Here is a 26,339-nt window from a genome sequence, read left to right as displayed (position 1 = left end):
TCATTCAATGAGTTTCAACGTCGCAAATGCTTAGTGTGGAAGTTTACCGTGACTTAACTTTTTGTCGGTTCCGACAGCATGAAGTAACAAGTTACTTTACGCTTGTCCGGACATGCCGTAGACTCGGGTGATTCGCATCTCTAATGCCAAAAGACCCTGACTCCTACGGTAGCAGACAAAAAGTTAAGTCGCCGGTGAGCTCTAAGCTTGCATATATGATCCTTCCACGCTTTTCTAAACTTTCTCCCTTCAACACCTTGCTCATCCTTACTCAAGTACTATGGCTCTAAATATTGAAAAATATACTTCACCTTCCAGTCCCTTGCTAATTAAATGCCGTAAAAACTGTTAACAAAAAATGGTTAACAAAAAAAATGGTAAAAATAGTACTTTTTCAACGCTAGTTCTGCTTAGAAACGATCGTGAAAGAAGGCTTTCGATTAATTGCGAGCAAAGGCTTGATCCCGAAAATGCTAGTCTGTGATCAAAATAGTACAAATCGGAGCCTCTTTAAATCGTTTGGTGCTACGGTAGAACGACCATGGTTTATGCTAGCGAAACAAAGGATTTACTGCGCCTTTGTTGCTCCTCATTTGATTAAAATCCAGCCGCAACAACCTGCTGCGCCACAATGTCATTTTTGGCGGACAGATTTGCTCATTTCAACACATTGTTGATATGTATCATGAGGATATTAAACATATCACCAGGACAGTACCCAAGTTGACTTACGAACACGTCACACTTGCCCCGTTTGCTGAAATGAATGTTGGGAAAGCCACTCAAACGCTAAGTGAAGCGGTAAGTGTAGAAATAAAAGCCTATGTACGAACCGGGAAGTTGTCTCCCAACGCTCTTAGCACAGCTGACTACTGTGAGAGCTTCGACAAGCTTTTTGATTGTGCCAACTCTATATCCTTCAAAGAAACTAAGGTAAGAATCATACATGCTGTGTCATAAACTTATAAAATTTTACCCATTAAACGGGAACTAAAAACGCTTTTAATCCACCTAACAGTGTGATGAGACATTTCTTATAACTCTTATCACTCTCTTCGGATGTTATATCGTTTGAGAACATTTAAAACTTGATGCTTCGCGATGTTTTTGATAACACATACTACATGGGATAGTGGCAGGACTCAGAGAATCGCTCAAATCAGCATAGGACGACATCAGTGCTAGAAATCTCAAACCAAAGCGAAAAAATGGCCCATAAAATAGACATACAAACGAATTATTGCTAATGCTCTGGTAATAAAATATCTAAATTCCTCAATCAATGCATTGTGTTGGAAAAACTGAATTTTCATAAAGGGGTTATGTACTGAGCCAAAAAAAATTGATTTTTTTAATCGATTTGCAGTTTATACTTTACTCAAATTTCCAACGCGACTGAGAACTAAGAAAGCAACGCTTTTTCTTGAAAAAAGCGATACTAGCAGTGACACCATTCAAAGAAAATCAACAGTGAAAAAAATCAAAACTTCATGAAGTATTTAAAATTATTAAATTAAAATTTGTGTTTGCTATTGAAATTGACAAAATGATCCTTTGGCGATTGTTTGCTTTTTCGGTTCCACCTATCAGCATTGAAGTATCGCCCTTACGTTTTTTACAATACAAATTTTACAATTGGTGGGGGTTTGGTGAAAATCGATCTTACTGTCCAAATTCCGAAACCGTAATTTTTGAAGTTTTAAAATTATGCAGAATTAATTTTTCAGAAAATAGTAACAGAGTTTGTGTCTTTAGCGAATTTGTTGAGACTTTATTGTAGTCATGAATATTAACCTGAGAAAATTCACCATTAATACTTCTTGGACGATATACCGTCAAAATTATTTTATCAAATGATGCGCTGTTTAACGTTTGTAAAACTCATCGAAGATACTAAACCTCCGAAATTGGCGGTTTCAAAATGATGCTATCTTGACCTTAAATTACTGTTTTTGAACATCTGACCTATTCTTATAATTGGTCATACAACAAAAATCAAATGCTCATCAAAATCGACCAGGACCTGCTAGAGTCGAATGGAAATCGGAAAGTGTTATCCTCGTTATTAATCATATTACGTTTTCGTCTCAACTCGACGCATTCCCAAAATAAAAACCTGTTTTAATCCACCTAGTGGTGCAATTGTGCTTTTCTCATTTGTCCAGACTACGATTCCATGGCTGGTTATGTTCAATATAATGGTGGAAATGAATATTACATGTTCAGTACGATTTGCACATACATACAATGGATCGACAGCCACGATCTTAAGATACTATGTGTCAATACTGAAACATCGCTTGAAACCAGCGGCGGATCATGGAGAAAGATCCGGGAGGTCCGGGTCCTGCCGAAAATTTGTTAAGAAATTTTAAACTAGTTTTAATTTTAAAGTAGCAACCCCTCACTGCATACTCCCTCCGGGCCGGTATGATTGACGATTTTTAGAGTGATTGCATAACCTTTCTATATGAAAAAGGCAAAAATGTACCAAAGTCCAAAAAAAATCAATTTTTGTCAAACATTAATTTTTCGAGTTTACATCAAATCTCAATATTTCATGCATTATAAAGTCCTTTGGCATCAAAAATACAAATTTGATTTTGAAAATTTTTCATTTCAGTTTATATGGGAATTTGCTGTGTGATTGCACTCTTCAACTCGTAACTCCGGAACCGGAAGTCCAATCAATAAAAAAAATTCGATAGAAGCCGATGGGAAGGTTGTACCTTTCATTTGAGACTAACTTTGTGCAAATCGGTCCAGCCATCTCTGAGAAACAGAGGTCACATTTTTTCCACATACACACATACACACACATATACACACAGACATTTTCCGATCTCGACGAACTTAGTCGATTGGCATACGACACGCGGCCCTCCGGGTCGGGAGTAGATTGACGAATTTTAGAGTGAATGAGAAAGGCAAAAACATTTTTAGCAAATGTTGAAAGTAATGCATTTTTTGTGGAGCATGTCTATGTTTCATAGACATTAAATCAATTTTAGCTTCGCTTTCTATTAAATAAAGACCCTTATTACAGTACATCTCTACAAAAGCGAGCTCAATTTGAAAAGAAATCTGAGGATTATGATTAATTACAGAACTCTGGAATTTTCTATTGGAATGTTTTCAGGGAGGAATTTGATATTGATGCTATTAGACAACTGTGAAATCAAGACCAATAGATCAGTTACATATCAGGACCCCATTCCGACAATTTATCAAAAGTCCTCATGATGTTTACATCAACAGGTTATCAATGTACGGATCAGATAATTGTTATTGTATTATTGAATTAAATCAGTCAGCATCAATAAATTTTCAATTTCAATCCATTTTTTTGTGTGGTGGGGGGGGGGGGGGAGTTGCATGGTGTTGAACCCCAAAACCTTCTTTTGGCTACGCCGTTGCTTGGAGTTATTTACTTCGCTTTCATTTTCCGATATGTTTCAGATCGATCCGATGGTTATAAGTTAGAAAAATTGCAGTCAGAAGGTTCGCACAAATGAACATTTTTGCACTGATAAGTTATCAAGTTCCTTCCAGACAACTTGGAAGTGTTGGGTGATTATTTCTAGCGGTTGTAGATAGTAAAATGAAATACAAAATTCGTTTTATCGTAATAATGTTTGGCTTATTTCAATGGATTATTACTATATTGAACAATAAATAGGCGACAAAAGGTAATCCACAAACAACAAGCCATAACTTTTAAAGTATTCAAAATAGATATTTGAAGTCTTCAGTAAAGTTATTTGCAAAAGTAAGAGCTACAAATTTGCTGAAGGCATCATTTCGATATAATCACTTCCAAGAAAATTTGTGAAAATATCTCACTAATAGGGAGATTAATCAGTAAAAGCACAATACCAAAAGAAAGGGCGTATTGCCTCCATTATATTCTCCGAAGATACTATTGACCTAAAATAAGCCGTTTTGGCGTTAATAATAGACTACATGTTTTTGGTCATATTTCTGGCAAAGGGAAAAGGGAAATTTCGGCAGATAATTTAAAAAAAAAACTGCAAAAAACGCCATTTTTACACATCCAAACATTCATATCTTGGAAACTCCGCTAGCGAATGACGGATCTCAATAGTAGCATGTCTGTAATAATATACGTACATGGAACTATTGAGAACCAGAGCTACAGGTCCCAAGCCCTGGTAAAGGAGGATGGTTGTGATGATCGGGGCCGCGGTCACCACGTAAAGCAAGATAGGTCTAACCCCAATTCCAAGCGACCCGTGCCGAGGGATGAGTGATCGAGGCGGTGAAAAAGATGCTCGATCGTTAACGGAGCCTGTGGGGTACCTGGGCAACCCCCACAGTAAGCGTCCCTTACCACGCTAATGCGGAGCTCTGGCGTGGCGGACATTTTTTCTCGCGCTACTCGTGGGATCTGATATGGAGAACAAAAACTATAGTAAACAAACGGAGGTACCAAACCCCTTCGCTAGAGGTGGTTTGGCAAGGTCTCCCCCCGTGGGGAGAGTAGTGGAGCGACGAGTGCTGCTACTGATAGCACCAGTGACCCCCCAGCAGTGGTAGGAAATAGCCCTACCAACGCACTGGACGAGACACTATCCACGATGCGCAAAGTGGTGGAGCAGCTCGAGTCAATAATCGAGTTCACCAGCGCAAAGCAAAACATAAGCAAGGAGTTAAAACAGAGTCTCCTGGAGCTCCGGAAAACTGTTCGTGTCGCAAGACAGAAGCAGCAGGCTTATGCCAAGAGGGTGGAATGTCGGGAGAAGTCCGACAGAGAAACCCAGACAGTGGCCTCCAAGAGGGAGGGAAGAGAGAAGGTCGATACAGGCACTCAGACGGTGGCCTTCACCTTCTATGGAGCAGCCACGTCGCTCGAAGCGGCGGCCGAGTTCCCCTCGAAGGGAAAAGGCAAGGGCAAGGGCAATCGTAAGACGGCGTCAAACGCGAAGCGCCCTAGGAAGTCGCCAGGAGAGGCCCTGGGACTGGAGGCCAACACCGACAGTCTAAGCGGGGATGCGCTGGTAGCTGTTCTATCACGCGCGTGCGACGCCACTATGCCGAGAAAAACACTGCCAAGAAACGGTAGATGCCCGGTATACTGGTGGAGTGCCGAGACGTAGATGTAGGATGCAAAGAGCTCGCACCGAGGAAGCAAGAGAGAACCGCCGTGAATTGTTTCGAGCTGCGAAATTGGCCCTTAACAAGGCCATTAAAAGCAGCAAGAGAGCGTGTTTCGACAACCTGTGTGAGAGTGCCAACGCGAATCCGTGGGGTGACGCCTACAGGATTGTGATGGCCAAGACCAAAGGGGGCTCCTCACCCCCAGAACGGTCTCCGGACCGGTTGGCAACGATTATCGAAGTACTCTTCCCGTCTCGAGCCACAAGCCCCTGGCCACCTGCACTACGAGACAGTGCGGGCACGGCCGAAATGGTGGCTCCAGTGACGAATGAAGAACAATTCGCAGTGGCTAAATCCCTAGCAATGAACAAAGCTCCAGGGCCGGATGGAGTTCCAAACAACGCTCTCAAGGCAGCGATCATAGCGAACCCGAACATGTTCAGGCTAGCTATGCAGAGATGCCTTGACGAGTGCCGTTTCCCCGACAGATGGAAAAGGCAGAAATTGGTGCTGTTGCCGAAGCCCGGGAAGCCGTCAGGCGACCCATCGGCGTACAGACCAATCTGTCTGATCGACACGACTGGCAAATTGCTTGAGAGGATTATCCTCAACAGGCTAACCCCGTACGCAGAAGGTACGGACGGTCTGTCAAGCAACCAGTTTGACTTTCGGAAGGGTAAGTCCACAGTGGACGCTCTCAACTCAGTGATAAATACTGCCGAGTTAGCGATCCAACGAAAAAGGCGAGGCATTCGATACTGTGCGTTAGTGACACTTGACGTGAAGAACGCATTCAACAGCGCAAGCTGGGATGCCATCGCGCTCTCGTTACACCGGCTTAGCCTACCGATGGGTCTGTACCGGATCCTGGAAAGTTACTTCCAAAACCGCGTACTGCTATACGAGACCGACGCCGGTCAGAAAAGGGTTCCGATTACCGCCGGAGTCCCGCAGGGCTCGATCCTAGGCCCGGTGCTATGGAACCTCATGTATGACGGGGTTCTGAGACTGAAGTTCCCTCCTGGGGTCAAGATCGTCGGCTTTGCTGATGACTTAACCTTGGAGGTCTACGGGGAGTCAATTCCTGAGGTAGAACTAACCGCAGAACACGCGATCAACACGGTGGAGGAATGGATGAGCGCGAGAGGCCTGGAGCTCGCTCATCATAAGACGGAGGTAGTTATCGTTAACAACCGCAAGTCGGCACAACATGCAGTTATCCATGTGGGAGAAGTCGCGATTACTTCACAGCGAAGTCTGAAGTCTCTCGGAGTCATTATAGACGACAAGCTGACCTTCGGCAGCCATGTCGACTATACATGCAAGAGAGCGTCGACTGCTGTTGCAGCTCTATCGAGAATGATGTCCAACAGCTCAAAGGTGTGCGCCAGTAGACGTAGGTTACTGGCAGGCGTTGCCGTATCTATCCTCAGGTACGGCGGCCCGTCATAGTCAAGAGCACTGAGGGTAACCAGTTACCTACAGAAACTGGAGAGCACCTACCGCGTGATGTGCCTCAGAGTGATATCTGCCTACCGCACGGTATTACACGATGCATCCTGCATGATAGCGAGCATGATGCCAATCGGGCTGGTCATTCGGGAAGATGAGGAGTGCTTCGAGCTACGTGGAAATAGGGGATCCCGCGAGCGCACCAGGGTGACCTCGGTCGCCAGGTAGCAGCGTGAGTGGGACAACTCCTCGAAAGGTAGGTGGACCCACCGGCTGATACCTAGCATATCGAGCTGGGTGGGAAGACCCCATGGGGAAGTTCACTTCCACCTGACACAATTCCTGTCAGGCCATGGCTGTTTCCGACAGTACCTCCACAGGTTCGGGCACGCGGAGGTCCCAGTCTGCCCGGACTGCCCAGGTGTAGACAAAACTGCCGAACACATACTGTTCGTATGTCCTCGGTTCGACGTCGAAAGAAGCGCAATGCTTGACGTCTGTGGCTGGGACACAACCCCTGATACCCTCATTCAGCGGATGTGTCAATCGGTGGAGAAGTTGAACGTAATTTTGGCTGCTACCATCCAGATTGCCAGTAGGCTACAGGTAATTTGGCGAACCGAGCAACAGACGACGGGCACGGGTAACTAGTGATTGGTTAGCTGGAGCGAAAAAGGCCAAGCGCAAAAAAGGGAGTAAATGGTCTGTTCATGCCGAGGCAGGTTTGGCGCAGCGACTGGCAACCGCGTAAGGGGTAAACCCAGCCACCCCGAAGCAAGGCAGAAGAGTGAGTGTATAGGCGTAAAAGTGGACTGCCTCATGCCAAGACGGGAGGGTCGTAGCGTAGTATGTTGGGACTTAGCTATCGATGCCTCATGGCGTGGCAGAGGAGTGAAAGGGTGAGCATCCAAGTCAGTCTCACACGGCATGTTAAGGGTGAGCACAAAAGTCAGCCTCACATGGTCTGGTAGAGGCTAGCACAAAAGTCAGCCTAGCAAGGAATGAAAAAGGTGAGCACACAAGTCAGCCTCGCATGGTATGTCAGAAGTGGGGCCTAAGATAAATGTCCCACATGGGATGCCAGGGGAGTGACAGAGGTACAATAGAGTGGCACGATCGAGAGTGAATCAGGTGATAGGGTGAGCACCCAAGTCAGCCTCACATGGTATGGGTGGGGCGAGCACAAAAGTAAGTCTAGCAAGGAATGAGTAAGGTGAGCACACAAGTCAGCCTCGCAAGGAACGAAAAAGGTGAGCACAAAAGTCAGCCTCATGTGGGAGTGTTTGAGAGTGAATCAAAGTGCGATTGAGGGAGCACCCAAGTAAGCCTCATACAGGACGTATGAACGCGTGAGTGAGAGTGAATGAGTACATTTAGTACAGCCATCCCCCCAGAAGTAATACCGAGAGGTAGTTCCTGGGAGGAATGATGGCGGAGCCCAATGGAGTTTAGTCGGTATTAATGGCAGCGTCACCATTCGAGCCCGACACGCCCCCAGTGCACCCCGTGTGGTAGATTGGACCCTACCAATAGCACGTGTACTGGGCTAGGACGTAAAGGTCTTCTCCATTGCAAAAAAAATATCTTGGAAACTAAACATCAGAATTAAAAACAAATTAATAGCGTTCTTACTGCATTCTTTTTTAGTTCTTTTATTTAAAATTGGTTTGGATAAGATGGGTTCAGCCATTGCTGAGAAACACGAATGAGAATTTGTCCGTTACATACATACACACACACACACAGACATTGTCCCAAATCGTCGAACTGAGTCGATTGGTATATAAGACTCGTCCCTCCGGGCCTCGAAAAAAAGCTTGAAAGTTTGAGCGAATTCTATACATTTCTCTTATAAGAAATGTAAAAAGCCGCTATATGAATCCTCACCACACTGGGAATATTAGGCAGACATAAGGAAACGATTGGAAACACTAAGCTTTGTTCACAATGATTGCTTCGATATACACGCAGTATGGAAAAACTCGTTAGTTATTTTATTTGATGCACTATCCAAACTACTATTTTCAGGAATCAGATTATCCCAAACTGCCATCCCAGTCTAAAAATCCTTTTTTCGTGAACGGATGGATAATGTACATTTCAGCTGTGCAGGCTCTTTGGAAAGAGTTGCGTAAAACTTTCAAGTTCGCATTCCTGCGAACCCGAAACTTGAGCCAAGACTGTTTGGAGCATTTTTTTCCATCATTCGTTGGAAAAACGCTAATAATAATCATCCTGACTGTGCCAAGTTTGCATCGGCCTATAAATCGATTGTAGTAAACCAGCTAATCACCCCGAAAAAATTAGGAAACGTGCAAGCTGATATAAGTAAATATTTTGTCAACACATCACATATGGCCAAAGTAAAACTTATCCAGCAAGCACCTCCGCAAACTACGATTGGTGAAATAGATGGTAATGACGATTCAGGACTTAAAATTATTGATCCTAACCTAGCAAGCAGCATTTATTATACAACCGGTTGGATATGCTCCAGATTAAAGCATCGTGAATGCATTGAACGATCTATCGCCGACACTAATGATGTGATTGAAGAAGATTCATTTTTAACGAATTTGAAAAGGTATAAAGTCGATAGCAATTTTATTCTGGCCATTAAATTCGGATACATCATCTAACCAACTAGTATACGATGTTCTTTGCTTGGAGTGTGCAAAGCTAGTAGCAAATAAATATTTTAATATACTAGTGAAAGCAAAGCTACAATCTATGAACACGAGCATTAGAATAGCTGAAAAACAGAGACGAAACTTTTAAAAGAATAAAAAAGTAATGACCAAGAGAAAAAAACTTAATATTAGATAAACACTACTACAAGTTAAATGTTCAAGTTTTATTTTTATTTATCATTTCTATTTTACCTTTGAATCTTTTTAAATGTTACTCTAATTTGTCTAAGTATAGAGGATTATGTCAAATATTATTTACATTATTTTTAATCATCTTCCTTCTTAAACTTGAAGTATGCAATATTTTTTGTGTAATAAATACTGTATATATGAATAATAATAACACTGCGGTCAGAATTACCCTCTGTTAGGAACACATGAGAAAACATCTTTCTACAATCAATTTGTGTTTAAGCTAACGTTATGATGATAATCTCATTGCATGGTATAGCCTCATGTAGCACGTTAGTCACAAAAAGTACCAAACTTACCAACCATCGCCCCGATTTAAAACCAACGAGTACATCTACTAGTAAACGAGCATCACCATATCTCCGAATTAGTTGTTTCTGTCGAGCGAAACCATTAAAGTCCGTTTCACACGATACATCAGCTTTTGTCAACGGAGCATTAACGTCATACATATTCATACATTCCGCACATCTAATCATTCCATGTCGTTGATGTTGTGTGTATCCATACGTATCCAACCGCATGTTAACTGGTCTTTGACTTTCAATTGCCAAGCTGTTCCGGTTACGGAAGACTGACAGATCGTGCAAATGGGACTTATAGCGAATAGCATCCAAGGAAAAAAAATCGATTGTGCATTTCAGCTGCAAATTTCGTACCACAAGCTCTGGTGGTGGGAGAGGTGTCGGAAGGCACTGCGGCACATGGCAATAGAGAAGAAATTGAGATTCGCCAGTTACCTCGAATGTGAATATCGGCAGATGAATTTCGAAATTGTTCTAAAAATTGTCAAATAATTGATTGGACTAATGCTGACTCTCAACTTGTAGCACGATATTGTCTTTTTCGAAAGCGTCATGTGAACCAAGAGAGCTGATACTACACTGGTGTGATATTCGTTAATCCAAGGTCATGCACTAGAAAATGCTAGTGAAGGAAGTAGTGAGCTGTAATAGAGGGTGTGAAGTTTCCTGGTAATGTTTTCATCTACTTTTGCATTTGATGGAGCGTGCGGCCAAGATGAACCCAATTAAGTGGTGGTTCACTGAATGCTCCGCCGGTCATTGAGGGCCAGGTCGGTGATCCGCCTTCATTTCAACCAATATTTCGATCACTGACAAAGAAAAAAATAATAAATTTAATTCTAATATTTAGATTGAAAGCTATTTTTCCTCGTGTTTTAATCTAACACGTTTTAAATTACTTATTATTAGAAAAGTGTATTCCTTTAATTCTGAAAATAAACCACTTTTGCTATAACAAATGCATGCATTTGTTTTCAAAGGAAGAAAATTAATAAAGTAAACCTACCTTTAACAAAACTTCCAATACCACCCATCGCAATATTGGAGTTTTTTCTGAAATCCACCTGAGAAAAGGGTTTTGAAATCCACCAGAGAAAATATATTTTTTTTGTGTTGTCCTTAGACGGCTAAGACCGATCACGGTCCATCTCGCCACTGTTGCTGTGGTGTTGTCTCCGGTTTGTTTTTCGATGTGGAGTTGGATGTTTAAATGTGTAGATTTGAAATTTCCACACTGAAAAAAATCCAAACGTTAAATCTATTCGCCTCAAACCGCTTAAAATTCATATGAAAAAGGAATGCTATTGTTATCACGCGCACACATACCTTCTATGTGTCAACTGTATAAACTATGTATGCACACACATAAGTTATATGTGCATATTGTTATAGAATGGGGTTTTATGTGCCTAATAGTTATGAAATGTGAATGTAAGATTAATATTTCTTGTAAATACACACATTAGGTTTATGTGCCAGCAAATAGTGTCTATATGCCTCCGTTAATTGCAAAAATCTATGTGTAAAATCAATAGGCATAACGTTTACTTTTTTTTGAGTGCAGGAATGAGACAATTTGCTTCAATTCAGGTTCGTTGTTTTCAAGAAGTATTTTGGTTAGAGGTTTACAGTATTCGAGGGCTGTGAATTCCGATCTCTGGGTGTTGTATTTCGGGCAGTAGAAAAGGAGGTGACTGAGGTCTTCGGTTTCCTCGCACCAGTCACAGGTGTCGTCAGGTTCGAGTCCCCATCGATATCTCCTTTCCTTGGTGTTTGTGTGTCCGGTTCTGATTCGGCTAAGAATTATCTTTTCTTCCGTGTTGAGGTCTAATCCTTGGTACCAGATTTTTCCGGTCGGCTCTTTCATTAAGCTGAAATGCCAGATACCCTTTTCTTCTGAGGACTTGAGGTAAGCTTTTTTCCAGTCATCTGCGATGTCAGTTTTGGCAAGACCGATGGCATCCGAGAGAGTTAGGGAATTGAACTTTGTTTGTGGACCTTGAGTTGCTCGAGTTGCTTCTTGGTCCGCCCTTTCATTTCCCCGGATTCCTTGGTGGCTTGGTATCCATTGCAGTGTTATGTGCGATTTGTCTTGCTTAAGTGTTTTACGTATGTTCCATGCAATATAATTGTCTGTGGTTTTCGTGTTGTTCAAAATCGTTTGGCAGGCTCCTCGAGAGTCAGTGAATATGACCGATTTATTGTAGTTTTTTGTTTTGACAATTTCTATGGCTGTCATGATTGCCAAAAGCTCTGCGTTGGTGATTGTGAAGTTAGGGTTGATTTTTTCTGTTATAATTTCCTGGTCTGTGCTATCGTAAACAGCTATAGCGGTCCCTTTCAATGCTTTGGAGGCGTCAGTGTACAGGTATTTGTGGTCCGGGTAACGATTTTTCGCTTCTAGGAATTTTTGTTTCCAAAATTCTTGGCTATGCTCTGCTTTGGGTTCCTGCCCTTCGTACTGAGTTTCGTTGATATAGGTGGTGATGTCACGATCGGAAAATTGTCGTCTGCTGGTGAATGCCATTGTTGCATCTTTTGGGTGCATTTGGCAGATTATATAGTTGTATTTCGTTGCGGTTTCTGTAAGAAAGGTTCCATTCCCGGAGTTTGTTTGAATCGCTGTATCGATAAATTGTTTTAGTTGGTTGTTGTGGAAAGTGCATTTCAAAATTTCCTTCAGCGTAAGCCATTCTCGTCTGGTGTCCAGTGGTGTTTGACCGGTTTCGGCTAACATGACATGGATTGGTGTCGACTTCAGTAGGCGCATCGCGCTCCGGAGGTAGCTGTTATGGACGGTTTGGAGCTTTTGAAGATTTGTTTTGGCTGCGCTTCCGTAGATTTGCGCTCCGTATTCTAGTCTGCTACGTATCAAGGCATTCCCTACCTTGATGAGGGTGCTCGGGTTGACGTTGCTGTTCCTTTTTCCCAGCAGCTTAATAATATTTAGTTTACCTGCTGCTTTGCTTCTCACGTCTTCTATATGCTTGCGGTGTGTGAGGGTTCTGTCGACAATGTATCCTAGGTGTCGGTGGGTATTGGTCAATTCTACCTTCTCCGAGCCAATTTTGATCCTTACCCCTGTGGTGTCTTTTCTTGTAAAGGCTATTGCAGCGGATTTCGCCACATTGATTTTAAGATCCAGGTCGTCGAGGCCGGCACAGAGCATTGGGAGGTAGTTGTTGGCTTTTTCGGCGGCATCTTCCGGGTCTGTACCCGTTATCACCACTGCAAAATCGTCGGCAAATTGAACCAACTCGCAGCCTTCTAGTTTGATTTCGTGTAGTTCGTGGGTGTAGAAGTTGAACAAGGTGGGAGAGAGGGGACAACCTTGATGAAGTCCTTCACTGACTTCTTTGTGGGCGTCTCCTTCTGGTGTTTTGAGAACCAAATGTCGGCGACTTAGGTAGGTATGGAGCCATGAGATAATTTTGTTCGAGATGTGTAGTTTTTGAAGGTTTAGCAAGAGTTTTTGAAGGTTTACGGAGTCGAAGGCCTGCGACATATCCAAAAAGACAACAATCGGGTGGCCACCGTCTTGTTGGATGTCCTTCACCCTGTTTACGACGAAGTTTACGCAACTTTGTGCGGACCAGTTTTTCCGAAAGCCGAATGAGAGATGGGGATGTAGGTTCATTACCTCAGCTATCTCATTTAATCTTCCGTTGATTACCGAGTTGATTAGTTTGAGGCAGATGTTCATGAGAGCGATGGGCCGGCATGAACTGGGATTTAGTGGGTTGCCTTTGTTCTTTGGTATGGGTTTTATGAGTGAGATACGCCATCTCTCTGGGATATCTTCGGTGACGTAGACCACGTTCAGCATTTCACTCATTTTTATCTGCATGTCCAATCTAAGTTGTTTGAGGATATCGTACGACATTCCGTCCTCACCAGGGGCGGAATGTTTCTTCCTTTTCTGGAGTGCTCCTAAAATTTCCTCCACTGAAAGGGCCATTTCGTATCCTCTTAGGACGGGGAGGGTTTCTGTCGTTGGTTTCCATACCCACTTCTGTTTGTGGTCATAGTAGTGTGCCATGAAGTCTTCTGTATCCTGATTCGTTGTCTCTGGTTTCCTTAGAACAGGCTGGGTTAGTGCTGTGTCCAGACCTTTGATGATATTCCACAAGTGCTTAGTGGGCGTTGTCTCATCTATAGCTTCTGCGAGTTCTGCGCAGTATGTTCTCTTGGCTTTGCGGATGAGCCTTTTAAGTACTGCTCGTGCTTTTTGAAAGTTGAGCTGATTCGTTTGGGTTTTTGATCTGTTGTACTCCCGCAGCATTGTTCGTTTCGATTTATAAGCTGCGTCTATCTCGTTCGTCCACCATCGCTTTAAGAAGTTGGCCTTCTTGTCTTTTACAACGAAAATTGCTACTCGTATGCTCTCGTCGAATATACTCTGCATTTCTGCGGGGTTGTGTATATACTGGGGCTTGAGTTTGTTGATCGCATCTGATGCTTTCGCTTTGTTGATCCGGGTCAATTTTCCTTTGACCAACGGGATTTCGCTACCCACCTCTGTTATGATGGATAGGTGGTTACTTCCGAATTCGTGGGGGAGTACTTCCCACGTCGCTTTAACTGCTAAGCCAGCTGTGGCCAAGGTGAGGTCTATCGCTGTGTTGTTATTGCTGACTGTTGACATGCAGGTGGCAGTTCCATCGTTTAGTAGGATGAATTTAGACGCTTCGAGCTCAGCGTTGATTGTGTTTCCTTTGGGGCAGTTGAGTGATTGCGGATCCCAGGTTTGATGATGTCCATTGAAGTCTCCGCCAATTAGTATCTCACCTTCAATGTTTGCTGCTTGCTCGAAGAAATTTTTAATTTTTGTGGTTACCTCGCCGCAAATATCACGTCCTGGTGGGACGTAGACAGATATCATCGAGATTGGGTCAAAACCTTTAATAATTTTTATCCCCACGACTTCTATCGGTAGGATGTCGTCGAAAGTAAGTTTCTCGTAGTCTAGCGACTGGTGAACGAGTATACCGACTCCACCGTAGCCTTGGTTTCTTCTTGTTGATTCTAGTCTGTAGTGCGCCATTTTGAATGGTTCATCTTTTTTAAGCCACATTTCCTGCAGCATGGCCACTTTTATGGAGTTCTCACCAAGAAAGTGGGCAAGCTCCTCGCGAGTGTCAGTTGGTCTGAGGCTCTGGATATTGTGCTGCAGGATTTTAAGCTTTTTACACTCCACTTTGCTGGTTGATGTTGGTTCTTGCGTCTTCTTGTGGGTGGTGGCTATATTCGTCCAGTATCTCTTTGATGTCCTGGCCGATCTCTATCAGCAGCTGGTCTCTGTCTAGTTCTGTCTTTGCTATTTGGATCCTCGCTACAATTTTGTTGTGGAGGTCGTTTAGGGCTACCAGCCATCGCTTGACTCTCGCTTCCGCTAAGAATTCTCATCTCAGCCAGGAGATGAGTCGTTCAAATTCGGTGGCTTTGAATGGATTATCGATGCATCTAACACATTTCTGAATCTGAGAATTGGTGAGGCAGCTTCAGTGTAATATCTGGGGGTTTCTAAGTCTCGTTCCTGGCTCTCCGTTTGTTGGTTGGTGGAGCTGCCAGCGCTAGTTTTGTGTTGGGCTCTGTTAGTTGCATGTCGCTGTTCTATTGCTGGAAAGGGTTCTGTACCTCCAGCTTCTTCTTCTCTCAGCAGGTCAAATCGATTCTCCACCCTGGGATAATAGGATTCTGCCTGGCTGAAAAGGATTTGCCTTTCCCTCATCGTGGCGCGAATGTTTTTTTGTCTCTGCATTACGGGACATTCCGGATCGTTCGCTTTGTGTCCTCGATTGCAATTTGTGCATTTTGTGTTCTTGGTGCAGATTGTTTCGCTGTGTTTTCCCCCACATGAAGCGCAGCGTGTTTGGGATGTGCAGTATTTGGCGCCGTGACCGTAGCGCCAGCAGTTCTTGCACTGTCTGATGGGGAATATATACAATTCTGCCCTGAAACTGCAGCCGTAGATTTTTACTCTGTCGGGTATTTGTTGTCCTTCAACCGTAACTTTTATGTTGTATGTGTCCACCAGTTCCTTGTTATCGTCTCGTCTCCTTACTCGTTGGACCTTGAGCACGGGGAAGTCCGCTTCGATGTTGTCCATCATCTCTTCCTCTTCAAAGCTTAGCGGAACTCCTTTGACGAATATGATAGTTTGGTTTTTGTTTTTGTACTCGTATATGCGAAGATTTTCGTGGTTAAGTTTCAGCGTTCTCAGCTGTTTTTCGTCATCAGTGTCGATCTTGAACCTGAACTTTCCCAGCTTCGTGATCTCTGTAAAATCAGTGAATCCTTCGTCTTTGAGGATCTTGCCTACGTGGGATGGATGGTTTGGGTGGTACTTGTTGGTTTCGATCAGTTCCAGAACGATTGATGTGGACTTGGCCTTTGGTGAAATGGGGACCACTTCAAGAGAGGAAGTTGATTTCTTGTTCTGCCTAGTAGTTCTTCCGTATGTAATTTTACGACTGCTTATGATCCGATTGATTCTATTCGTGGCGCTGGGTTGTTTCGAAGCCATGGTGAATTATTTGGCCGCTGAGCTAACCTAGCTCGTTCGCGACGTTTAAGCTGTTTGAACGTGCTCTGGTAGCAACCCGTAGAAAAATTTTCCGCCGTCTGGCGACCGACCCGGAGACAAATTCGCGCGCGCGTGAGTTAAAAAGGAAACGGAATTTACTATTTTTATGGCCACTGAGCAAGTCTGACTCATTCGCTACGTTCAGGCTGTTTATAACGCACACTCTGATAGCAACCCGTGTAATACTTTACCGCCTTCCGGCGGCCGGCCTGGAGACAATTTCGCACGCCTGCGATTTTATAAGGAAACACTTTTTTTCTGAGCGTTTTTTCTCTATATATCGTACTTATAATTGCCACTAATTTTTCTTCATGACGCATGTCGCCATCTTGTCTAACGCAAATTTGCCGAAGAAAACCCTCGAATTTACGACGCACGAGAGGATTTGTCTGCTCACTTTCACCGCCGTGTAATATTCTACCGGCGTCCGTCGACCGGCCCGGAGACAAAATCGTACGCGCGTAAGTTTGAAAGGAATCACTTTTTTCGCGTTCTTTTATCTAATTATCGCATGCATAATTGGCACTGGTTTTTCTTCGTGACGCATGTCGCCATCTTGTCTGACACGAGTTTGCCGTATAGAATCCTCGAATTCACGACGCACGAGAGGATTTGTCCGCTCACTTTCACCACTATCCGGTGACCGGCCCGCAGATGGTTTCACACACGCGTGATATTGAGCGATTACTTTCTTCCTTGACAAAAAGTTCACGTAGTGAAAATTACAAAAGTAAAATGAAAACATCAGCACAAAGGAAACGTCATAATTCGCCGATTCCTTTTCGATCGAAGTGTTTGATACTTTTTCGGAAATTCGAGAAAAGATATTTTCTGATTTTTTTAAATAATAAAACCTTTTCGATATAACAACAATCTTCAGGGACGCCAGGTAATATTTTGTGAAATTTGTGTGCAGACTGTGTAAAAGTCTGTGCAAATCTGTGTTAAGGAAAGCGTACAAGTTTGTCCCAAAACAAGAAGTCGCGATCTTTTTTTTCGTTTTTGCATGAGGCAAAAATTGAGCACAAGTTAAAAAGTTGAGAAATCTGTGTTAGTTTGTGCATTAAAACAGAAAACTGTGAAAATCTGTGCAGCATATTGAACATCTGTGATTTTCACAGATTAATTTGTGCACCTGGCATCCCTGATAATATTTGACAGCTAATAACTTGTAAATAAACTTGTACACGATACATATTTTTTAATCAAATAAAAATCAAAATGTTTAGCAGGGAGGGATATTTTAACTCAACAGATGGTGCTGATGGATACTAAAACTGTCTCCAATAGGATATATGGAAAAAAAATTAAGTTGGGTATCTTTCTTCTTAATGGTATCTTTGCTTTCACTTTTCCTCGTCGCCAACTTTTATATATGTCAAAATGGAGGAAACACGGGCAGAGGGTGGAAACGATATTAAATGTGATTATTCGGTGATCAAATTATAAAGAGAGGTGTAGATGGTTTTAGGTATAAACTTTAACTGAGACCAGCTCTATATTCGGTCGATGTTTTAAGCCTAGATTATATCGTTGTGTTACCCAGTCAAAAAGGGCAAGTTGCTGGCTAGCGGATGCGCTAATTGCCCTACAATTTGCCAGCAATTTGCTGGCAACTAGGGGGCTATTTTATATGCAACATTTGGGCGATTTGCCGCCTTCATTTTTTTACCGCTCTACCCGCCCTTAAATCGCTCCTAAATCTCCCAGGGAACGCGCCATTTAATCGCCCTTAAAATAGAAAATGCCATTTGTTTACATTTGTAATTATTCCCGAATAGAAATGTACAGTAACAAAACCATGATTTTCACTGTGATAGTACAGTAATTTAACAATAATTTACGGTAAGTTCTAGTATTCTGCTACAATACAAAAACAATAAACTTTGACTTTTCTATAGTAAATTTCAAAGTAAACTCGACTTTTACAGTGAAAAGGGGGGAGGTTATGTATCTTAACATTAAAAAACCCAATTTTTCTTCATACATTCTTTTCTTGAAAACATTAAAATTTAATGTATATTTACTATATCAGTTTTTTGCTTAACAGTTAAATTGATTGTTACATGAAATTTTTTTTGTAAATCTACTGCGAGAACTCTGCAACGAACAATGTTGATACAGTAATAACTATAATATGTATAGAAAATCCCATTTGTGTACATTTGTAATTATTCTCGAATACAGTAACAAAACCATGATTTTCACTGTGATAGTACAGTTATTTAACAATAATTTACGGTAAGTTCTAGTATTCTGCTACAATACAAAAACAATAAACTTTGACTTTTCTATAGTAAATTTCAAAGTAAACTCGACTTTTACAGTGAAAAAGGGGGGTGGTTATGTTTCTTAACATTAAAAAAAATCAATTTTTCTCCATACATTCTTTTCTTGAAAACAGTAAAATTTAATGTATATTTACGCCAACTTTTATATATGTCAAAATGGAGGAAACACGGGCAGAGGGTGGAAACGATATTAAATGTGATTATTCGGTGATCAAATTATAAAGAGAGGTGTAGATGGTTTTAGGTATAAACTTTAACTGAGACCAGCTCTATATTCGGTCGATGTTTTAAGCCTAGATTATATCGTTGTGTTACCCAGTCAAAAAGGGCAAGTTGCTGGCTAGCGGATGTGCTAATTGCCCTACAATTTGCCAGCAATTTGCTGGCAACTAGGGGGCTATTTTATATGCAACATTTGGGCGATTTGCCGCCTTCATTTTTTTGCCGCTCTACCCGCCCTTAAATCGCTCCTAAATCGCCCAGGGAACGCGCCATTTAATCGCCCTTAAATGCCTGATATGAAAATTAAAAATAATAATTATGTTCGGATTCACTATCTACTCATAAATTTATCGGTACACTAGGTAATCACCACCAGACTATAGGAAGAATCGATGGTGAAATTCGTATTGCACACCAAAACTTACCACAATCTGACTTTCATTTAGACTCAGAGATCTTGTTCCACTATACTTACACACGATTCCACAATTTTCTACATTCGTTGGCTAAATTAAGTGCACTAAACAAACAAAATAAAAGCGGGAACACGCCAATTATTTAAAAAAACAATTTTAAACTTAAGCCAAACATGAACCGCCATGTTTGAAAAACGCAAAAAACAACCAAGTCCATTTCAGCCGCCAGAAAATTTGTCTAAGTATTGAAATTGCCTTTAAATCGCATTCGCAAATTGCATTTGTTCCTAGGGGCAATTAGCACAGGCGAGTTGAGTCAAACGTCAAACTTTTTAAATCGCCTGACCATAGACTTATCCCGCTGTGTTAGTATTGTGTCGTTTTGACGTTTAAATTGGGAGGAAAACAAATCATTTGCACTGCGAATTGGGAGGAAAACAAACCGCTTGTGGGCTTAAGGGGAGGGCGGTAGTATAAAAATGCGAGATCTAGGTGTGCGTATTTTAAACGTCAGATATCTCAATGTTCGTCCGCATTTTTTTTTGACAGGGTAGTGTCATACAACACGTAAATTGTTTCGATACATTTTATAGTAAATCTAAGTTACTCTGTATAACAGTGTAACGATACACTGCACTAAAAATGAATACATAAAGCTGATGCAACACAGAGAAAAAAACTGACGGAAAAAACAGAACTGTCTTGAAAGAGACTTCGCATACTGTCCAAGGAAAAGGATCTCAATACGCAGCAACAAACTGCGTCAACAAGCTCTGGCAGATAGACGTAACTCAAAACTGTATAAAGTGTTCAAAATTATTGAATTTCATTTTGTTTCAACTATATAAATCGACTAAATGATAGTATCGCCTTTTCGGTCCCACCTTACGTTTTTTTACAACTCCCGTTTTAGGCCATTGATTTCATCCGAGTTTTTTCAATAGCGATCATTTATATTTAGCGATTTACAACTGGTATCAGCTTGATAATCGCCAAAAATACGAAAAAGACGGTTTCGCCCCTAAACTGGTAGCAAAAAAAGTATCGCCCTGGTTGTTTGCATGGAGGGCGAAACTTCAAATAAACATACAAAAATACAGTTCCGCCCGTTGTATTTTTTGCTGCAAGAAAGCAATTTCGTAGAATCCAAATGTTTAGGCCAATTTGTTGCGTTTCAAAGCCTTCATTCGCATGTATAAAAATGCCATTTGTTTCATTTGTAATTATTCCCGAATAGAAATGTACAGTAACAAAACCATGATTTTCACTGTGATAGTACAGTAATTTAACAATAATTTACGGTAAGTTCTAGTATTCTGCTACAATACAAAAACAATAAACTTTGACTTGACTTGGGAAAGAGAAAAACGTGCGTGCGCGAGCGGATAGTACGTTTTAGCCGCCTAGTGTTCATTATTCTTCCTACGGAATGGAAGAAGTAAACACATATTTGCAACAGGGAACTTGGGTTACTGAATTTGGAAGTTATTTTGACTTCTGATACACGTGATCGCTACATTTTCTATAGTAAATTTCAAAGTAAACTCGACTTTTACAGTGAAAAAAGGGGAGGTTATGTATCTTAACATTAAAAAACCCAATTTTTCTTCATACATTCTTTTCTTGAAAACATTAAAATTTAATGTATATTTACTATATCAGTTTTTTGCTTAACAGTTAAATTGATTGTTACATGAAATTTTTTTTGTAAATCTACTGCGAGAACTCTGCAACGAACAATGTTGATACAGTAATAAATATAATATGTATAGAAAATGCCATTTGTGTACATTTGTAATTATTCTCAAATAGAAATGTACAGTAATAAAACCATGATTTTCACTGTGATAGTACAGTAATTTAACAATAATTTACGGTAAGTTCTAGTATTCTGCTACAATACAAAAACAATAAACTTTGACTTTTCTATAGTAAATTTCAAAGTAAATTCGACTTTTACAGTGAAAAAGGGGGGTGGTTATGTTTCTTAACATTAAAAAAAATCAATTTTTCTCCATACATTCTTTTCTTGAAAACAGTAAAATTTAATGTATATTTACTATATCAGTTTTTAGCTGATCAGTTAAATTGATTGTTACATGAAATTTTATTGTAAATCTTCTGCGAGAACTCTGTGACGAACAATGTTGATACAGTAATAACTATAATATTCATTGTTTTAAGATTGTTTGTAGAGTAAATGCTATTGTAAAATTCTATTCGGGTTGCCCTTTTCACAAAAAAGCGTTGAATTTAATCAAAGCCAAAAAAGGTAAGAATATCTAATAAGCATGGTCAATACTTATCTATACCACAGTCTATAGAGAACAGTTGCGCAAAGAGTGAAGTCAAAAAAGCCTACCTATCGAGCACAATTGGAATCCATCTCTGATACCTCTACAGCAAAGTTGGATTCTAATTTTGCTCGATAGGTAGACTTTTTTCGGCTTTACTTTCTGCACGCTCTTTGCGTACCTTTATACTAGGGCCTTTAATCTATACCTCTTTGTTCATAAATTATCATTGGCACCCGAAAACCGGTGAAATCTTAAAAAAGGGGGGGGGGGGTCAAATTTGAGCAATTTTTGCATTTATTAGCATTACGTAGTTTATAAATGGTCCTTTATTGTCTTTTTAAAAAAAGTTGTTCGACAAAGATAAATAACAATAATAATAGTAACAAATAACAATTTTCAATGATAATTAAGAATTGATTGATTAGTTTTCCGATATGACCCTTAGTTTACTTTACTTCTGCAGGCCACATTTCAAACCAGCCTATTTCTAGGCGAATACTTTTGATCCATTGTATGATTGTGCTGTTTTGGGACAAGTCGAATTTAAAACAAATATGACAGTAACGCCGCGTTTTATTGCGTACATTTATATTTATTTTAGGTAAATGGATCAAGAATAAAAGGTTGGTGGAGACTACATCATTTCATCTCAACAGCAAGTGCAGGAGTTTTGCTAGTTTGGCCGCAAGGAGAACCATGGCAGCTTTTCCGAACGCAGTTCATGTTATTCAATGTATATATTAGTTTGGTGCAGTACTTGCAGTTTGGTTACCAAAAAGGAGTGCTCTATAGATTAAAAGCTCTTGGTGAGCGACATAATATGGATATTACCATTGAAGGCTTTCATTCTTGGATGTGGCGTGGACTCAGTTTCCTGATTCCATTCCTGTTTATTGGGTATATCTTTCAAGCATATAACGCATGGACATTGTACAAACTTTCACGTCATATTGATGCAACCTGGCAGGTAACTTGATATTGGAAACAAATAATTAAATGTTAATCATAATATTTATTTAAACACTTTTCTAGATTCCAGTCCTTAGTATACTATTTCTTGTACTGTTCATCGGTAACACCACTACCACGATGCTAGTAATTCCACAAAAACTTCGAGGACGTATAAAGGAAAGATATCGATTGATGAGTCTATCTTGGGCTATGAAAGCACGGCAAAATAAGGTATGGTTAAAGCATATGACCAAGAGCAAATATAATAAAATTTGAATTTGATTGCAGACAACAAAACAATCCGGTTCAAACAATGAATGCGATAAAGAAAAATAATATCCAACATATTCATATTACAATATTATTAGTTATGGGATGTGAACGGATTACACGAACTGTAAATTCGACTCGGGCTCAATAAGTTCAAACGCATGTCTAAATCAGGATTAGTTTAGACAAATCAAATAGTTAAGTAAATACAAATATTGAATTTACTCCACAGCGTGTTGTTTTATTGATTAGATCTCGACAAACATATGATTACGGCCCAAAAGCCAACTGTCAAAATCTACTTTGAATGGAAATTCCAGACAAACCGTTACTAGTCGAACACAGTTCACAACAGTTTATGAAAGAGAAAACTTTTCTCTTTCGTTTACTACCAACATCTGTGAATGGGGTGTAACGGTTTGTCCGGAATTTCCATTCAAAGTGGATTTTGACAGTTGGCTTTTAGGCCGTAATCATATGTTTGTCGAGAGATGGTCTTTATTTTGACGTAGGACTACGTCTTTGTTTTCGGTATGGAGGTGCACTTTGCAAATTAGCATACCATAGCATAACAAAAACGACCGCACTCATCATGGGTGGCTGAAACATTCAATTTTTTTTATAAAATAATATAGTTCACTGCACACATGGGGGTGCACTTTGCAAATTCACCATACAAATATAAACATAGTCCTACGTCCTACTTCCTGAAGTGTAGGAACTCTCGTAGTTAACCGAAATGAGAAATTGATTTAGTAGATTAAAAGATAAAATTTCCTATAACCTATACTGCCGTTCTACGCATAATTGTCCCATGTTGCTTTTTGGTCATTTTCACTTTTTTAACCAAACAGTACTTTTTGATGTATATTTTCAGAAAAAACATCCAAATCATAAAGTTTGTTCGAAGACTTCGTGAAAAAATACCAAGTCTGTTTGTCCCATTGTTGATATTCTACGCATAATTGTCCCACTAACAAAAATCCCAAAAAAGTGCGCAATAAAAAAATAATTACGTAGCGTTTAGTTAAGAAGTACATTACGCTAGATGTCGGGCACTGAAAAAATTGATGGAAAAATACAGGATCATTAAAAATGGCAGTGGCAATATTAATCACAGCAGTGAGAACAATCCTGTAAAGCTCTTCATAACTATCGTCGCTTGCATAACAGCCTATTTTCGCAATGTTTCTATTATCACGCTACCCATTTGAAGCCGTTGGTTAGTGCAGCGTTTGCTATCTTTGTTCAACAAATTGGATCAAATGGTAAGGCGACAATTGGAGCACTCGATTGGAACTTTAGTTGCGATCAAACACTAGCATTTCATCGTTTTTAGGCCATTTGTGTTATTAGATTGGTTCTTAAGAACGAAGCAAGGTTGTGAATGCCAAATTAATGCACTCCATCGAGTGTAGGCAGAGTAATTAATGATCTTGTGAGGTACCCTTCTAAATAGTGTAAAAATAGGTACTTTACCCTATGTCCAATTTTTATAAAGCAACAAATCTCCCGAGTAACAGAAAAACTCACGACATACACTTTTGTAAAAAAAATGAGTTATGAGCATCATTTACAAAGATCGTTATGGGACTGATATGCGTAGAACTTTCCGGTTTCCGCTCGATTTCTCGGCATAACAGTCCCACTTAACATTTTTCTTAAAAACTAACGTTAATTGAATCTCTATAATAAAAAACTGGACTGATTATAATGAAAACGATTGCCATGAACGTAATTTTGGACAATAAAGCTTTATTTGTTACACCGTATCCCTCCAGATGGCTAATACAATTTTCATCTTCAATCGCGTTTTTCTCAGTTGCCAGTTTTGCAACATGGGACAATTGGGCGTAGAACGGCAGTATACCTAATTGTAATAAATTTTGATGAAAAATTTATAAAACCAATTTCATAGACATGAAATTTGTATGCTTTTCTTTCCTTGTGGGGCAATATGAGCGATTCTATCACATTTTTACCGAAAGCCATTTACCCGAATGACATTTGCCCAGTTTTAGGTCTTTGCATGAGTTTAGTAAACGATCTAGTGTATGAAAAACGTCGGAGAAAGTCGGCCATGTTTGTTGATTATTTGACCAAAGACCAATGCATGTTCTATGCTTTGAAAGACATTTGGCATAAAGGTTGTTTCGAGTTAGTGTTAATGCTTTTATGGTACGAAAAAAGCTTTTGTCACAAAGTGCATTCATTTCGATTTCAGTACAGATTCATACATATGTTTGAAAGAAGGAACCAAACCCCAAGTTGGATTAAGCCGGGAAAACGAGTGGATCAACAGTTTGCTAGTGAGAACAGAGAACTACTTGGTATATAGATTCAAAGAACTGCTCTTGTTTGAAAGAAGGAATCAACTCATATGTTTCAATAAACTGGGAAAACGAGTGGATCACCAGTTTTCTTGCGAACTTATTTGGCACACAGATTCAAAGAGCTGCTCATGTTTGAAAGAAGGAATCAACCCCTAAATTTGAGTGAATCGGAAAAACGATTCGATCACCAGTTTGCTTGCGTGAGCTATTTGATACACAGATTCAGAGATCTACTCATGTTTGTAAGAAGAATCAACCCATTATGTTTGAGTAAACTGGGCAAACAACTGGATCAACAGCTTGCTTGCGAAGTTATTTGGCATGCAAATTCAAAGAACGGCTCATTTTTTTAGGAATCAGCCCCTATGTTTGAATAAACCGGGCAAACTAGAGGATCACCAGTTTATTTGCGAGGGCTATTTGGTTCACAAATTCAAAGAACTGCTCATGTTTAAACGAAGGAATTAAATCTCATGTTTCTGGCAAACGACTGTTGATGTTGATGCCGCTAACGAATCTTGTTCCAAAGACAACGGAGCCGGTGGAGTGAACTTTTGCTCTCAGCCGACAGCATGCTGGAAATTACAGCAATCCCAATCTATATCCAGAGTTGGTGATGGGAATTACGCGGAATGCACCTATGGTTGTAACGAAGGTATGGTCAAAACTGTTTTCTGGGCATCAAAATCCTTTTGAGATTTAACTTGCGGTGGCTTCAATGATTGAGATGATAATGATGATGATGTCGCTAATAGTTTTCTGATCTTACGTGGTTTCCGAACTCGCAATTGCGGCGTTGATATACAGCATGATCAAGATGGGTGCTTGGGAATGTTTGATTTTTAATGGCACTGATGTGAGCAACACGGTTTGATACGCAATTTTTCGTTTGTAAAACTCCGAAAAATCGATTCAATGTCCAACATTTCATGAAATGACCAAAGCTTCGAAAACTGAAAGAATGGCTATAGAAGCATGCTAAAAATTTAAAAATTTAAAAATTTAAAAATTAAAAAATTTAAAAATTTAAAAATTTAAAAATTTAAAAATTTAAAGATTTAAAAATTTAAAAATTTAAAAATTTAAAAATTTAAAAATTTAAAAATTTAAAAATTTAAAAATTTAAAAATTCAAAAATTTAAAAATTTAAAAATTCAAAAATTTAAAAATTTAAAAATTTAAAAATTCAAAAATTTAAAAATTTAAAAATTTAAAA

The 26,339-nt window shown here is 40.2% G+C and overlaps 1 protein-coding gene across 1 annotated transcript in view; it reads left to right on the top strand.

Moving 5' to 3' along the window:
• LOC131686594 (transmembrane protein 120 homolog) overlaps positions 1-23,021 on the top strand; it is a 294,184-nt gene extending 271,163 nt beyond the window's left edge. Inside the window, exons 5-7 of the mRNA XM_058970564.1 lie at positions 22,171-22,536; positions 22,602-22,751; positions 22,809-23,021. Of these exons, the coding sequence (XP_058826547.1) occupies positions 22,171-22,536; positions 22,602-22,751; positions 22,809-22,856 (564 nt within the window). The 3' untranslated portion in view covers positions 22,857-23,021. The remainder of the gene's footprint in view (positions 1-22,170; positions 22,537-22,601; positions 22,752-22,808) is intronic.
• The last annotated feature ends 3,318 nt before the right edge of the window (positions 23,022-26,339 follow it).

This window comes from Topomyia yanbarensis, chromosome 1 (genome assembly GCF_030247195.1).
Source record: "Topomyia yanbarensis strain Yona2022 chromosome 1, ASM3024719v1, whole genome shotgun sequence".
Taxonomy (NCBI): domain Eukaryota; kingdom Metazoa; phylum Arthropoda; class Insecta; order Diptera; family Culicidae; genus Topomyia; species Topomyia yanbarensis.
This window is presented reverse-complemented; position numbering and strand designations above follow the sequence as displayed.